The sequence below is a fragment of the Varroa jacobsoni genome, unplaced genomic scaffold (genome assembly GCF_002532875.2).
Source record: "Varroa jacobsoni isolate VJ856 unplaced genomic scaffold, vjacob_1.0 scaffold_358, whole genome shotgun sequence".
In the NCBI taxonomy this organism is placed as follows: domain Eukaryota; kingdom Metazoa; phylum Arthropoda; class Arachnida; order Mesostigmata; family Varroidae; genus Varroa; species Varroa jacobsoni.
In genome coordinates, this window is record NW_019213260.1 from 370,654 (window position 1) to 387,948 (window position 17,295).

At 37.4% G+C, this 17,295-nt stretch overlaps 2 protein-coding genes across 4 annotated transcripts in view; one reads left to right on the top strand and one right to left on the bottom strand.

Annotated features, from left to right (window-relative positions):
- LOC111259697 (aromatic-L-amino-acid decarboxylase) overlaps positions 1-17,295 on the bottom strand; it is a 43,923-nt gene that overhangs the window by 5,282 nt on the left and 21,346 nt on the right. For all 3 annotated transcript variants that reach the window (XM_022831884.2, XM_022831883.2, XM_022831885.2), the window contains 7 exons: positions 16,242-16,405; positions 14,202-14,306; positions 11,185-11,293; positions 10,834-10,996; positions 7,873-7,966; positions 7,586-7,660; positions 6,757-6,882 (listed from right to left, as the gene is read on the bottom strand). In XM_022831884.2, the coding sequence (XP_022687619.1) occupies positions 6,757-6,882; positions 7,586-7,660; positions 7,873-7,966; positions 10,834-10,996; positions 11,185-11,293; positions 14,202-14,306; positions 16,242-16,405 (836 nt within the window). The remainder of the gene's footprint in view (positions 1-6,756; positions 6,883-7,585; positions 7,661-7,872; positions 7,967-10,833; positions 10,997-11,184; positions 11,294-14,201; positions 14,307-16,241; positions 16,406-17,295) is intronic.
- On the top strand, positions 239-3,414 carry san (Probable N-acetyltransferase san). Its single transcript, XM_022831886.2, has 4 exons — positions 239-615; positions 1,087-1,204; positions 1,614-1,825; positions 2,147-3,414. Exons 1-4 carry the CDS (start codon positions 596-598, stop codon positions 2,310-2,312), a joined length of 516 nt encoding a protein of 171 aa, XP_022687621.1. The 5' UTR covers positions 239-595; the 3' UTR covers positions 2,313-3,414.

Sequence of the window (17,295 nt, forward strand, 5' to 3'; positions counted from 1 at the left end):
TCAATGGTCACGAAGTATCGCCGTTATAAAATTATGTTTCACGTCGATAGCGTCTGAAAAAGGTAGCAAATTTAATTATTTTCACCCAGCACCATTGAATAATCACAAATCCTAATGTATTATTTCAAAACCGTTAGGCTCTATAACAAATAATGACTATTCGGGCTTTCTAGTAGCAACATCCAAGTTTGGCGCCAGCGTACAATCTCAGCGGACGCTTTTCAAATGGTTTCGTTTTTTTGTTTACTACTACCCCAAACAGTACGATATTTTAAAAAGAACGTACGACTGCTGATGAGTGTTTCCCGCTGAACCGATTTGTGTGTGTCTTCCATGAATTTCATTTCTGAGCAGTTGGTTATACCTAGGCTGCTGATGCTACAGAAGGATTGTATAGGGTTATCCTGAGTATTGCGTGGATGGATGCTTTAGGACTAGGCCATATTTTTGAAGACTGGGGTTCCGTTAGTTTTAGAAGCTCGCTGAACCCGTAAAACTAGTTGTGAAGTTATTTCTAGCGACCGCAGCAAGACTTTTTTGTAAGCACCATTACACGCTAAGACAACATCACAACCAACAGGCAACGGTGGACAGAATGCCCGAGAAAACTGAAAAGTAAGTGTATCTTACTGATGAACGAATCTCCGATCCTGTGTTGAGTAGAACCTGGATCTAAAACACGCGACGTTTTTATGTAGTGTATTTTAGAATTATCATATTGGCCTCTACAAAAAACACGTCTTAGCATACGTTAGTGCCCAGGAGTGCCTCTGTCAATGTACCATTTTTTTATTGTTTTGTAGCACAGTGTGTTATACAACTAAGTTCTCAAAGATTTCTTCCATGTTATTAAGATACTGCTAATTTTGATAAATATTAAAGCAATTCACTTTCTGTTACTGCAAGCTTTCAAGAATTTAATTTATACTTTGTTAATATGACACGTTCTGATTTATATTTATAATAGGCTCTTAAAAAGAGCATAATTATGTGTGGTCTATGTTAGTCCATTTTCAATATCGGGCGGACACATTTTTGGATTTTTTTCGTTGGATGACACCTAAGATGACGATTTATTTATTGCAGGCTACATCGCATCGAATTAGGGGCGGTGACGCCACATAATTATCGCCAGCTAAAGGTTCTAAACAGCGTTGTTTTTCCAGTTATCTACAACGATAAATTCTACCAGAATGTTCTTGAGGTAGGACGGTCATTGTTGGTTAATAACTCAATATTTGGCTTGATGTTGAACGTACGAAATTGGTTTTTAAAACCTGAAACCCTGGCTTAAAATTCAGAAAGATAGATTTTGTTTTAAATGTTACCTAAGAGCTTTAGTTAGTTTTTGTTAATCTCTTATTTCTGCAAATTCATTAATTTAATCGATTTTCCTTGAAATGATGAGATGAAAGCTTATAGTTATAAATCACTCGATAAGTGGAGGTAGATAATAAAATGTCGTGCGCTTAATTTTTGATCCCATCTATTACAAAACTAGCGATCTGTATATTATCTTTCCTTCATGTTCGATATCTGATTTTAACATGACGATTGTCCGTGTAGTTTCTTCAAATAAATCGTTAACGTCGGTCATTGATCGCATTCCTCAGGTAGGAGACTTAGCCCGTTTAGCATACTGTAACGACATCGTAGTGGGGGCGGTTTGCTGTCGCGTTGATAAAACTGAGATGGGTCAACGTCGTCTGTACATTATGACCCTAGGTTGTCTTGCACCTTATAGGCGACTTGGCATCGGGACGAAGTTACTAAAACATGTGCTCGAATACGCTAAGAAAGATGGAAATTTTAATTCAATTTACTTGTAAGTAAATTTTGCAAGCACGGTCGGTATTATACCATGACTTGACTATTTTGAAAAGCCTGACTTCTCGTATTATCGATGTCCTTCTAAGCAGAGAAGTACAAAATGATTAAATAGTCGCAATAGGCTTAGAAATATTTTCTATATTAAAAATTGTTTTATTTTCGCCTGCGGTATTTACGCTTGTCGGATTACTTAGTGTATTTTTTTGTCTCAAAGGTATATTCTAGGTGTTACCTACGCTAGAATGTATGTCGAGATCGGATAGTATATGTGATAAGTCAGGCCCGTTAAAGTAGCTTTTTGTAATGACTTTTACAGGCACGTTCAAGTCCAGAACGACTGCGCGTTAAAATTCTACGACAGATTTGACTTTAAGGTGGTCGATACGATGCAAAACTACTACAAGCGAATCAAACCGGCCGACGCACACGTACTTCAGAAGTCGTTAAATCCAGTCGGAAGTGAAGCGACAAATGGTCACTAGTAAAATGTAGCTACAGTCTGTATTGTGCGGATACAGTCGGTTAAGTCTAACGAAATAGAGGAAAGACTTCCAATTTAAGATGCTCATGTCTAATCATCGTTACGGCGAGCTGTGCTACTTGTTACCACTGATTGGAGAAAATAAATATTGTTAACAAACATAATTATTTGTCCAGATAGAAATGACACGGTTACCCTTCGAAGCTGATTGCATTTTACCACGTCAGGCTAAGTCGCGAGTATTCTCTGGCGGCCATTGCAGTGAGGCTGGCCTCACTGTAGTTAGAACAGAATAATTACTATTATTAGTATCCCATGTATATCAGTTGGCTGCCCTATTGTTTACGCAGTTTAGCTGTGAAATTGATATAAACACGTTCACACTTGTGTAAACACTGAATGCTAGCAGCTACTGGAAGCTGTCAGAATGCGTAAAACCAGCTATATAAAGGCATGACCAGTGACGATGTGTAAGGACTACACGATGATTAGGCAGTGTATTCGAGTCTTGATTGATGTAGGAAGGTTGAAGAGCTAGGCAGATGTGAATAATGTGTATGGTGTGAATTCAACATAATATGCGTAATGATGGGAACAGTAAAAATACGGTATGGAACATTATCTTACTGAATACGGGTAAGTCATCTATCGTGGGGGTATTTCTTTCCCCGCTAGACTCCTCGGTCGTGAACACCTGGGCTAACGCGTTTTAGGTTGTTACGACAATGCCCATCATATCGAACGATTTGAAATAATGGTAGAATGAATTAGAAAAGGTAGAAATAACGGGTTGTAAGAGCTGATTTTGTATTCCAAAAAAGTAATTTCATAAAATGATGGCCTTCTTCCTTGTGAACTGTTCTATTGGGAAAGTATGTCGTCCAAATAAATGAATGACTGAAGCGCCGATCAACAGGCGCATGAGAAGCAGCAAAAAGATGTTTTGAGGTAAAGTTCTCTTGGTAGAAGTAGGACAGCTGCTACTAATCGTTGAGTCACTGACAATAAGTCATCCTATTGAAGGCTTTGGGTATAAAGCTGAGTTGTTTTTCTAATAAAAGCGACCGAAATAATCGCATATTTTATGCTAAGTGATATAAAAATGTTCTCATTCAAGTAATAGCCATCCAACGGTCTATTCTTGTTTCTTTTAAAACAAGTTATTTTTGCTGCAATCCGATTCTAACATTTTATGTTAATTCATCAGGTGTAAGTAACGGCGGAGTGCATGTTCCTTCAAGATCATTATATATATTGGTGATTTACTATGGATTTCTAAGTTTTCTTAAAGAACAATTATCGGTAAAGATGGGATTGAACTACGATTACTTTTAGCTTATGATTTGTTTAGTTCGCAAATGCCTAACCTGTTTGCAGTACGGATCCACTTTTTATTAGCCAGGTGCAAGGATAATTTTCCAACTTAGTTTACTTCTTAATAAAGATGATCCCTATTTTTGGTAGATATCCTACGCGTTTGAGTTCTCCTACTTACGTATAAGATGTTTAGCCGGTTGGAACTGGGTTACCTTTTCGTGGCACAAACTTCACTACACCATAGTACTAGAAGCAAGATTATATAAGATAGGTAGAGAAACCCTGTTTGTACAGAACCTCATCCTGCTTAGTCTTTAACACTACGAGTTACTTAGGTTTTTGAAATCACCTGCTGTTTGGTATTGCGTTAAGGATTTGCTCTTACAAAAGGACTAATCGAAGTGGGTCTTAATGGGGTTTCTCCACCAGACCTTTGAAAAGGCATAGCAGTTATTTAACTTAATATTAAACGCTTATCGTCTTTAACTCCTAATTTTTCCTCGATTCGTTATTTTCCTGATTATTAGTATCCGGTAATGATTTTTGCCAACGCGGAGATTCGAACCAACGTGGCATCATTCTTGTTTTTTGTGGTAACGCACCCAAAAAGAGATGCGCATGACTCTAATTCATCAGATTGAGGAACTGGAAATACCTAAGGTGTCAGATATTCTGTGAAGTGCAAAACAGATTACTCCATTAGTTAATAGATTAACATTATCTATTAGTACCATTATTGTTAACTTTTACTTGCCAATAGTGGGTTCCAAATATTGCGAAATCATATGTAAAAAAACCTAGAACGAAATAATGTAGGAAATTCATGCATGACTGTAGTGTTTCTCTTACATTTTAATAATGCTCACCTTCTTTCTCATAGTATTTATATACGCTATATTTGTATCATATAGTGCTATAACTCTCACAGAACAGAAGAGAAATATCTATGAGAAATTAGGAATTCGTCATTAATTGGGCATTCTTTTTAGAGCAGTTGTTATTAGAAAACTAGAGAGAACCACGTAGAGGCCTGTCTTTACGCAAATTGAAGAAGAGACTTCGTAAATTTAATACTCATCATTTAATACAACATTGAGCCTCTACAAAAAATGGTGATACACCAAACGTAAATATCAGTAAAACGTCGACTGAAAACTCTTCTAGTAAAATTATTATTTCCTAATTACATCTACATTTAAAGCGAAAAGAGCTCTGCAGGCTTACAGTTTTGGAAAAAAAATGAATTACTTAAATGAAGAAAACAGATGGTTATAATTGAACCAAAAAGGAGTGAGAAATTTTTAGAGGCTTATGTGCAAAAACAGTTATTTGTTTGCTATTCTACTACTAGTATCTTAACGCTAGTGGTCGTACTAATGCTTATAAATAATGCGTAAAAGGCACAAAGCTTCTTGATATTAGGCTCCTTGATATTTCTTATCTTAGCTGTGCGGCATTGACCGAAACAAGTGATAGCAAGCAAAATAATGAGCGATGTCCGGGCCACATTTGTTGTGGGTTTCCCGTAGGTAGCCCATTAGCGTTCCTCGGAACACTAAAGCACTACGCGGTGTAGTGTTGTCATATAGCAATACCACATGACATGCATGTGCACCTTATGGTTCAAACGAATAAATTAATTCGCTATCTTTTATAATCCATTCCTGTGCTTTCAGTAGCTTATAGTGTAACATTCTCTTCTCATTCAACGATAAGCAGAAGTGCACCTTTCGAGCACTATTTCGTCGAACTGAAGCTCGTTCGGTGTCTAACCATCCGGATTGCACTTCAAAGATTTCTTTTATCGCCAGTAACAACGTCGTACAGAAAAAAACATTATCAGACGATTACCGATGTTTTCTTTTCTCTTTTTTTAATCTTTTTCTTTTAAATTTTTTTCTAGCGCATGGAAATAATTGACTCTAATCATGTGGGCCACTGCTAGGTGTGCATAACGCTTTCGTGTCGACTGCGCCGCATGTTGCTTAAGAAGTGCCTGCAGCTCGCCGTCGTTACGTTCTTATGGTGGTCCGAAGCATGGTCTGTTGCCTAAGTTGAAACCTGCGGGTCTGAAGCGATTAAACCAGATCTGAAAAATGATGGATCCTACTGCACGGTCGCCTTTAACTCCGCAAAAAATTTTTTTCTCGGCAGCACTTCCTACTACGAAGTAGTGAAGATGCCGGACACCTTTTTAAGCTCTATGCCGAATAATTACTCCTAGCGACAATAAGACGCACGCTCAACAATCAAAACAATTACTCTGGGGCTTTTTCAACAAAATATGGTCAACCGATCCGACGCGGGCGCCGTCTGCCGTCTCTAACGACAATTTTTTGTTATCAACCTAAAAATATAAGATTTATGGATTTGAGTCGCTATGGCTTGCCTTAATCTTGCCGAATATAGCTAGAGTGTTGACACCAAATTCAATCTTGAAACAGAGGAGGAACTGTAACCTATGTAAGATGAGCACGCAAGATTTGAGGTGACATCTGCGTCAAATTCGGTCGATTCGTGCTCGAAGAAATATTGCTTTGCTAATTCTTTCGCTCAATGTCCTATCTGCCTTGGCAAATCGGTAGCTTTAATAAATCGCACTACGAAAATCGGAAGTCCCTTTCAAGCACGGTACTGCCCAAAGCCACACCGTTTGTACAAAAATTTAAACTGGCTGTATGCGCTCCTGCATAGCCTTTAATGACCAAAAACTTGACCATAAGTTCTAGGTATTGAATTGCTAAATTCTGTTGGACGGAATGAAAACATATATAATCAAATTGTGCTCACATATTACTAAAAAGATACCCCGCAAAACGTAATAGCCATTTTTGAACATTCGCGCGACTTCATTCTAAGATGATGTCGATGATATGATGACCATAGAATAATGAACACATTCTATCGTTATCTATATGCTGTTGTTGATCCAGAAACCTGTGATGTAAACTACCATCATACCTACCCTTTTTTATTGAAACCACTATTCTATTTTTGCTTGAGCGGGTATCAGAATGCTTGAGTCAAAGTAACAGTTCTTATATGAAATGACGAAGTGTCCTTTCATCGTAAAGCTTTGAACTTCTTAACTTTAACTTCTACAAACCGGCTTAGTATAAGAATCAAACCTTGTATCGAAAGCAGACGAGACCAAGTGTGGTAGGAAAGACGATCTCGAATCGCTCGTCTTGTTGTATCATGTGTTCGAACTCCTTGGCTAGAGCGACACTTTTTCGAATATACTCCTGTAGACCCTATATAAAAATGAGTTCAGTTTGTTTCATTTTGCTTTTTTTAAGATTTTAATAATGGGCAATAATGCTTGTAACATGATTAGGACAAATACTGAACATATTTCAAGTGAATGCGCTAACTATTCATGCTGATTGAACTAGACTGCTCTCGCTAGTTATACATTTCGAATTCCCAGTTCCACATGAATCTGTCAATACAAACACAATAAAGAAGCTGATATATAGCTTCCTCAGATTATCACCTGTTTTTTTTTCCTATAAAAATTAGCTCATAAAAAAGGATATTTCATTTATTGGATAATTTGTAAACGCATATACGTTAGACTAATATGTCGAGAACATGCGTGGCATTTTTTGCAATAATATGATACCGAAAATAATGCAATAATAATAATACCCGCTAAATGGTCATAGACAAAGGGTGGACGTGTTCTAGCTTGAATATATTATTCACTCGCATATACAAATTGAAGAAAACGAAAAGGTTTATATTCGTGAAACAACTCTTCAATAAGGCCTATGAGCATCCTTACATTGATCGACTTCTTTTATTGAATGAGTTATGTATATTATAAAAACGATGATAAAAATCGTACAAATGAATCACATTACTTATGAGGTTAATATTCTTAATAATAAAAAAATTGACACCAATAATAATAATAGTAGATTTCTGAAATTTGCTAATACTCCTAGAACCTACCTTTACTCCATACATACGCATGACAAACCAGAGCTTGAGAGAGCGAAATCGTCGACCCAGAGGCACTCCCCAATGCTAACGAACATTACGCAAGCAGTAATGAAACATATGTTTGAATGACGTGTACTTTTATAATTTATTTTTGGACTTAGATAATGCATATGCATAATTGCACATTGTTAAAATAATATTTCACCTAACTCTATAACAAAATGCGAAAAACGCAATAAGCTCAAAAGTAATGTCAGCCCACAAACGCATGTGGCCATTCCAGGTTCGGTACTCACCCGATAATCAGGCATTTCACTGCCCTCAAAAGGGTGTCTGAGGTAAAGCGGATCGACCTTGAATGCGTTCTCGAAGTCCTCCCGATGTCGAATCCTGTTGTGAATCATTCAGCACGGTCGAGATTAGTAGTACGCCAAGACATTCACTGGGCCAGCGCAGGACAAAAGTTTCACCTGCGTTCTTACTTCCCGAGTTTCTTTTGTCAGCCTTTGATAAGAATTGGATTTGTAGATTTAGGATATTTGTATCAAATGGGCTTTTTTTCAAAACGTCGAGTATAATGCGCGAATTTGGTTGGAGAAGTTTCTACCTCACCACACATACCACACTACAAAGTAAAAAATCATTGGGTGAATCAAACTTCCTGTGTAAACTAGCTTGAAAATACAGCACCTGTTGCTTTCGAAGAATTAACGAACCACTTAAGGTCCAGTATAATAAAAAAACTTATATGCACATACATTATGTAAACCTAATATTAAACTAGCTTATACAGATACTCAATAATTTGTATATACGAATTCTGAAATTGACGAAGTTTAAAAGTACGCATCGCTAGCAAATACAATGGCCTTCTGTTGAATCTGAACGTAGGTTACAAATAATTAAGAATTAATTTTGTTTGTACTTTTCTAATCAGATGATACAGTATTGTCAAACGCTTCCGAAAATTATAGATACTTAGGTCCATGATGAGGGCATCAGACATCGAATTTTCTAGTTTGAGCTATAGAATTTCACATATAGAATTATTCTTAGTATCTATGCATTCAAACGTTAATAAGATAAATAACAAGGTTCAACAGACGTTTCTTATCTTAAATAATTATAGCAACTACTTTCTAAACAAAAAATCGCACATAGTAAATATTACCCACTGTTACAATCCTAATTTGACATGCTGCAGCGTAGTGTCCATATGAAATAATAAATTAGATATTAATTAAGAATTTAGAATAGAAGACAAAAACCTTGGATTGCATAACATTGCCGCTAAGGTGCGCACCCGATAGAACGTTCTAACTGAAGTTCAAGTGCATAACAGCAAGCAAGAATTTGACCGACAACCCACTTTATAGTGCGAAATATGATCACATTTAGAAAACAATCGAAGCTTTTTAGAAATAGTGTCTATGTTTCTTGTGGCCTAATCCAATAAAAAGTAATGTTTAATTATGTGTGCGCGTCGGCCATTGCGTTTCCCAAAATAATCCAAAGGAAATTTCCGGAGCAAGTCTGAAAATGTTTGAGCTAAAATGAACTTTTTTTCTCAAGACTCTCTTTTTCAAAAAAATAGTTAATCTACTGTTAGTCAATCAATTTTGTGCGGTGAACAGCAGGGATTGCTATAATTAACATATATTATTGTACTAAAAGTTCCCGTTCTTTCTTCTGTAATTAGGGCGAAAAATGCGCTTACGCTACTATTGACAAAAATAGTTGCGCTACTCATGCAGGATATCGGTTATGAATGCCTGTCGCCATTAATTTTGTATAACAACGGGCAACAATGCACATGTACATCATCATACAACATCCCGATTTCACTTGTAAGCACCTAGATTTACTAACTTATTCGAATATTTTTCACACGTTATTTACGCTGAATTGCTTCCTAACATGACCCTATTACACTTCTCAATTCAAGTTGCTTGACTTGTTACCTGACTTCTAAATTCGAAATCAGCGCAGCTGTTCTGCTACCTTGTTACACTACACAGTTACCTTATGACAACAATCGTTATTGTTTTCTTACCGTTTTCTCATCGTCCTATTTCAGTAAACCCTGCTTTGTCTAAGTCATGTCATTACTTGACTCGTTTCGTTGCCCAATAGTTCGATCAAATTGCTTAGCTAATTCTTTTCCTTGCTCTGGGTGTGCGGTTCTTTTGAATCAGATATTCTACTATAGGCCAAGAAACCAGGAAGGATCTTCGGATTTGCCGAATACATAACCCTACTCAGGACTCTAGTTTTGGTTACACTAATATCAACGAAAAGCGGAAGCAGGTGATCACTGCTAAAAACTTAGGACACCCCTGCCTAAGTACAACCTAAGCGTATAGGACTGCATACCTCTGGGATCCTACTTTTAGCAGGAACGATCCCGTGAAATTTCAAAGCTGACGTAGAGCGAAATTAAACAGATGTGACATAGCTATCTGGCAAGCAGAGTAAGAGGCGGCACTGCGTGGAAAACTGGGATATGAGAAAGATGCGAGCAGAAACATTATCCTAGCGAATACTGACTGAATCGACAGACCCAAAAAAGAGTTGGCATACTACATAATCCATTTTCTAACAGTGATTTGCACAAGAAGGGGAACGCACTTTTGTCAACGAAAAACATTTTATATTATTTAACTTTTAGTCTATTCTATGGATTTTGTTAACGCTTTTAATGTTCTGACATTATGTCTCGCAGAGTTCGCAACACGTGTACACTCTCAAAAGTTGGATAAATATTAGCAAACGAAAATTTAGGCTCTTATAAGGTATTGAACTTCATTTCAATACACTGTACTATCACTTTCTTGATTTTAGCTGAAGTGGACTGAAGGGTCTTTGTATCGAGTTTCTTCCCTTTTTAATCAGATTTGTTATTCGTTCATTGCGTCTTTAGCTAAAATGTGTTTGTTCACTTAAGGTATTAATTCAATTTAGCAGTTTCAATCTGGGCTAATTTTTCAAAGGTGGTTTGCCAGAACTTGAAAAATCAATCCGAAAATATTTCAGGACTAAGCCCTGACATATTTCATTTGAAGTTTATCGATTTTGTTTTCTCTAAACTCTTATGTTAGAGGGCACTGCTTCTTTTTAATACGATCTACTTGTAAGAACTATTTTTGGTAACTACGTACTGTACATAGTAGAGTATAGTAAATGACACTGCCAGGAAGAATCTACTATAACAACTTACAACATTGTTAGTTTTTTAAACAGTAGTCTAGCGTGTATACCAGAGAGTTGAACAGTCGAAATTAACGAGCATCCATTTGTGTGGATTCGAATTGTACGAATCAGCGTATTCGACTCCCGCAAGCAATGGTCGAAATTCAGGGCAGATAAAAGCTGCACCGGCATATGCTGCATCAACATGGAGCCATAGCTTCTCCTTAGCGCCTGTATTCGATATAAAATAGTCATATATTAACGGTAGTCATTTCCTGATAAACAATGCTTTTCTTATTGATTCTTATCTCACTATCCCTCTACGCCATCGCCGCATACAGTTAAAAATATTCAAATTTTTTTGAATTTTGTCGCAACTATAGTGCAGTACCCTGATGTCAAAAATTTGAGAAACTAACAAAGTGGACCGATATGGTCGAGCTCATCAAACGCAACCGTATTTGTTGTTCCCAATGTAACAACCACAGCCATGGGCAGAAAGCCTAACTGTCTGTCATCTTCGATCACCTGAAATATAGTAGTATCATTATATTAGTGTTTGCTATTTCATGCGAGCTCAAGTGCTTTGCACTCAAGTATTTGAAACTAAAAAAATGTTGTGCCCCCAAATCTCGTATAGCGTGTCGCGGAAATAAATTTTTAATTAATAGTTTGATCGTCTGTGGGTGCACAAAGCTGGTTTAAATCAATGATTATCTAGGCACGGCATTTAAACACTGAGATTAAGGCACTGCATCATATATTACGATTTTGCTTAAGCTGTGGGAATGATTATTTAACGACATAGACAGGAAATTACACGTAATGCTATCAATATTATCAAAGGCGTACAAACAATAACCTGACGTTTTGTTCTACGGTGCCGATTCACCGGTACTTCCAAATTTTCGCCGGCATCTCTCAACTTACAAATTACTTAACACAATGTTTGCAACCTTTAAACTGTTCCCTGTCGGCATATTCACAACTTGTCGCTCATAATCCTTACCTCGACCTCCGCTGCTTATTGTTCTTTATAGGTCTCTTTGTTCTAAAGTCTAAGATGTACACATTTTGAGCCCTGGTGTTTTGAAATAACGTGGGTTTTTGGGGGCGTAATTTTTCCATTGAAATGGGTCAACTACCACTCTTCGATGTGAAGTATCAACCTCCTAGCTCAAGAAACTGTTCTTATCGTGGTTATCACCTCGTGTTAAAATTTCAGCCTTCCCTCATGTAAGCACCTCATCGTGATATATTTCTTCTTACCCCTCGATCATGTTCCCCGGTACCAGCGCACTTGGGACCATCGAGATAAGAGTTGTAGCAGTCTATAATGCTGTATTCATTCAAGAAATGAGCCTCCGCTGTACTTTTCTCAAGTAACCTTTAGTCCTTTTTCAGTTTCTTTTATGACTAACAGAAGGCAACCGTCCAAACAACTACGAAATCCGCTACTTGAGCAAGTACGTTAACACTTCTCTTACCCGGATCAATTTCAACCCGCTGAAAGATGCTACTAAGGTTGTCCTCTGTACATCTATCTTTTGTTAGCCCTGATCAAATCTGACGCCCACATGCTTACTTTTTGCTGGTTAGACTAGATGTCTCCCCAGGTTTATGTCTGTGTTCCTGCACTTTCTTCTCTCCGTCATCTCATGTGTTAGCTTTAACTGGTGTCTGCTATATTAGTCTCTCAATTGTCTGAGACTATGGTTGCCTTGTTATCCAGTTCTGTCTCATTCCTGACAGCAGCCACCATCTGCATAGGATACGATACTTACGTGGTCTATGACTAAATCTGTGGGCATAAAATCGATCAATTGTTTCTAAGTTTGAACTGGCTTTCTGCAAGATCTTCTTTTTCGTCCATTTCCGTAATCAGCTCCCTCACAATCAGATGCCTCAGCCACTGTAACGAAGAGGTAGAGCAGCCTATATGAACTCCTTAGTTCAACAGGCTTCAGTTCTAATTGGATGTCTACTTCGCATTTTTCTACTCTTTCAGAAATAATCTTCCCGCTTACAGTCAACCCTGTCCTGAAACTCAATAGGTTTTCATCTTTTTTACAGCATGGAGATTATTTTCAACTGTGTAACTAATGGGTTAATTTAAGAAATTTGACGGCCTCACACCTGGGTAGACGCGGGCTATCGCGTAAGCCTTTTTACACGCTCCGCCTGTAATTTTTCTTCGCTTACCTTGAATACGATTTGTCTTGCTTTCTGGGATTTACTGGGAAGCCTCTAATCCTGGTTCATACCTTTTTCATTTTTTTGCAGGCTTCTTTAATTTTCGCGACCTTTTTCGTACCCGTACTTTGGCGACCAATTGAGTCTCGAGTCATACACCTTTATTTAGTTCGCTAAGATTTACTCAGATCGGTCCTAATTTACCTTCACTCTTTGTGCAGTGGGAACTTCGTTTTGATTTACTAGTTGCCCTATCTCAACCTTATGAATTAGGTTCCTGCTTATCTGCTATATGCCTTAGCTGTTCTAGTAAAGTTCCTGCATCTAAACGGGCTTGCCTTACGTCGAGCAGACAAATATCAATGTCGTACACTCTTGCAGCGGATTTTACACCTAGTGCAATAAGCACTTGCTAGAATTTGATAGCATATATATATAGAAGGATACTGAGCATTCGCTATTGCACTAATTTCGCAAAATTTCATATTTGATAGTGCACAGCGGATACTCTGATCACCAATCATCTTGTCGCAGTAGTAGCTTGGAGTAGTTATATTTTGAAAAAGAATCATCGTTTGCGAACCATCATTAGGCGAATCGCCATGGGTGTTTTCATGGTCATAGTAAAAACAAAGGAAAATCGTTGGGCTAATTGTCTGTATAATAAATATCTATCCAAACAGATTGTTTATGGATAAATATGTGTAGATACTGCACGCCCTGAACCACCAAAATATTTATACAAAGGCACTAAATAACTTATGTGATCCATATACATAAACTTGATACAAAAGCTTATGTAGGTTGCAACTGATTTTGTTTTGGGTGATTTTTAGACTAAATTCGTTGTAATTTAAAGGTTCACTTACCCTAAATGAAAGATGATGCATTCAGTTATCTTATCGAATCTGATACCTTTTCATTGTCTACTGCAAAAGATTCTTATTTAGAGGAATAGGACCTTCTTGACGTCTGAATACAACAGGCGTACAGTGGGTGTTTCACGCTGTTAGGAACGATATGCTTTAAATATTAAAAAGAAATGCGAAACGAGACTTGTTCTGCAGGGGTCTCAAGTAAGCATGATTAAAAACGAAAAGTTAGTGCACTAAGTAACAAGCATTCATATAATGTACGACTTGCGCACTTACGAATTTAATCATATATAGGGCAGTATAATAAATATTACGTGCACAATAACATATGACATTGAAAGATCCTCAGTCTTGGTTGCTTGCTTTACCTTTGCTAGTGTAACTGCTTTCATAGCGAGAGTCTCTTCGTTAGCCTTCACGAGATGGCATCTAATGCAAGCTAGAAGAGCCGCACGTTCCACTGAAGAGTGTGCCTGTCATTTAGGAAAAGTAGTTAGAAAGAGATTTTTGTCACTTGGAATAGACAAAACTTGTCATGTCCGTCTTACGTACGCTTGTATATTGAAATACCCCTTGACAATCCGCGGTTATGCTAGTAAAGGAAGTGATATGTGTTATGGTCATTATTAATCAAATAAGAGCACAGATTATACATATTATTTTTCACGCAATGAAATTCTCATAATAGTTTAGTGTCTTCCTAGAAAAACATACTTCATGAAAATAGTGTCAACATGCTTGGTTAAAATGGAATGCAGTTTCGTGATACATTATATTCGTTGACAATAAAGCTGAAGAATTTCGACAATACCTAGAAAAACTAATATATAGCTGGATTATGTGAATATGTATCACATGAACATAGCTGGACATGTTTTTTAGTACAATTTGTGTAGCGTTATGTCGTAAAGCTGGATTTGTTAGTAGAATTTTATCTGGACAATTTAATATTGATGAGCGGCTTTCACATTGCTTCACTGCCAATTATTCGTCTGACAACCAAGATCTCTGCAGCGATTCAAGCAGCTCAGTGATTTAATTTTTTCTTTTTTTTATTGAATAAAAAGCTTAAAAAGCGTTTTTTTATTTTTTCGTTTATCAGCCATGCACGTAAAACCTTGATATTGAGTTAATATAAATACGTATTTCCTTGTATGAGTTCTGTAATTCCCCGTAAGCTCTTATACAGCACTTTATTTGATTATTATTAAGAGTTTTACAAATCATTTTTCTTATAATCTCCAGAATCGATTTCCGACCTCAGCTGTCTCGCTTTATCATTTTCGTTCTTCATTCTTGCTTAACTTTTTCATTTTCTAGCCTTGTCCGCATTCCCACTCGGTTTGGTAGAAAGGTATATTGGAAATTTCTTTGAATTTCTTAGATTGGAGGTCTAGTTTCGCGAACGCTGTATCTCCTCATGTCCGTTGTAGAGTTGTGTGGTCGCATTGCTCTGCATTCCATGTTATTTCCTTTCCCGCACATTTTTGCATCTGATTTTGACGTTTTGACCCTCACTCTTAATCTGGAGGTCCTTCGTTCACTGTTTCCGTGCTGTCAATAAGGTTGTTTCACTTGTGTGGCGCAATAGCTAGATTATGGTTAGTTAACCGGCTATGTATCTCTATAACTGGTCTTTCGTTGAAGTTCAATGAGCATCATCGGCATTTATAATGAACTTGAAGTCACTCGGCGTGTTTGACACTAGAAGCACGTAGTCGTAGCCTAGTTTCCAAAAAGTCGGTTCAGCAAGTAAATCCTGCAGAGCCCCAGCCGTGATCGATATTCGATGCGTCGACCAGTAACGACCTGTTCTCTAGGTACGGCGAGAGTATAAACTTCTGGTAAGCCGAAATCTCTTTTCTGCCTAGTCCTACCATAGTGTGAAATGCGTTTTCCACATCTAACAAAACAAAAGCATGTAGTTTCGTGTTTCGTTTTTTCCAAGGCTTTTCTACTCGGTCGGTTAACGCGTAGGTTTTTCGCTTTTAAAGTTGGGTTAGTTTTTAGACAGAACACTGGTCTTTTATTTCTTGCCCTAGTTGATTTACTACTTCATTTGCCATAGCTTTCAAGGCAGCATTGAAGGGGGCAATTTGTAGAGGATCCAGTTTGAAATCTGTTATCTGGGAACTGCGAAATACACGCCTTCGCACGTTCGAGTCGACGTGGAATGTTTGGTTTTATAATATTGATTTAGCGCTTTAGGTTCGCATGTGCGATGCAATTGGTGAAGCAGGCAACAGTACAGGAGATACTTTCTTTCTAAAATTAACCTCATGTTTTACATGCATAGTAGCACTTACGAGATTTTAAATACACATATGGGTTCTTTCAACTAGTGCAGTTAAACTATATATTTGCCTGGAGAGCTTAATTAATAATCAAAGTTGTAGGTGGTTTTGTACCTGATCAGACGCATATACAACGAGCCTATCACGAATATCAGCGGCTTTCCAGTGAGGATTAGCTTTGAGCAAAGTCGTGACTGCTTTTGCTTTGGCTGCCAGTAACGACATATGAGTCGATTCGGAAGCTGTGCCTTGGATTACACCACCACCTCCTAGACCACCTAAAAAATTAAAATTTGTGAGATAAAGAATTCATATACAAAGGGATGGAATAGAATTGAGGAAAACAGAATAGAAACAAAAAAATAACGGAATTAATAGAGTGGAAATCAAAATAAAAGTCAAAACTCAAGTGTTCAAATAATAATTAAGGTGTGTTGCATGTGTCTAGACCTTCGAATCCAAAGCTTTATATAGATATACACGTGCTCTTCTTCGCTATTGCTAATTTTTTCTCAGTTAAAAATAAAAAAAAAATATATATATTCTCATAACGTAGGGTTAGTAATTTACCGTAAGGTTTTCTCAAATCACATTTAAGTAAATACAATTCAAAGTCGCTACCGGCGCCATTTTCAAATCAAAATAAGCGGAATCAGGCTGCAGTGGCATGATCAGGGCGTTCCTACATTTGTTATGTGCAAAATAAAACTGGTAATCGGAAAGAATGAATAGCACACAATTTTTACGTTCCTCCATATACGGCCATGTGCAGCCTGGCCCAGGCCTGCCGTGTTTCGGCTAAGGCCATGCACGCGTAAATAGTTCATTCAGTTGATAACCTTAACTATATGTGCTTGGGAAGTTTAAATAGGACGGTAAACAGGAGAAGATTCAGATTGTCCCATTATGCTAAACTCGTAGGTTGGTAGAAAATAAATCAGGTTCGCTACCTCAACATCTATGCTTATCTTCCTTTATAACGCAGCTAGCAGGGCAAGAATATTCCAAGGGTATGTCAAACCCTCAAAACCAAATCCTTCAGCTCAGAGTCGAAGGTGGCTTTAAGATGAACAAACACCGCGCATAGAAGGGGCACCTTGATGTCGAATGTTATCTTAACGTTGGTCATTTATAGATCTTACATATTGGTTACGTCAAATGTTAAAAT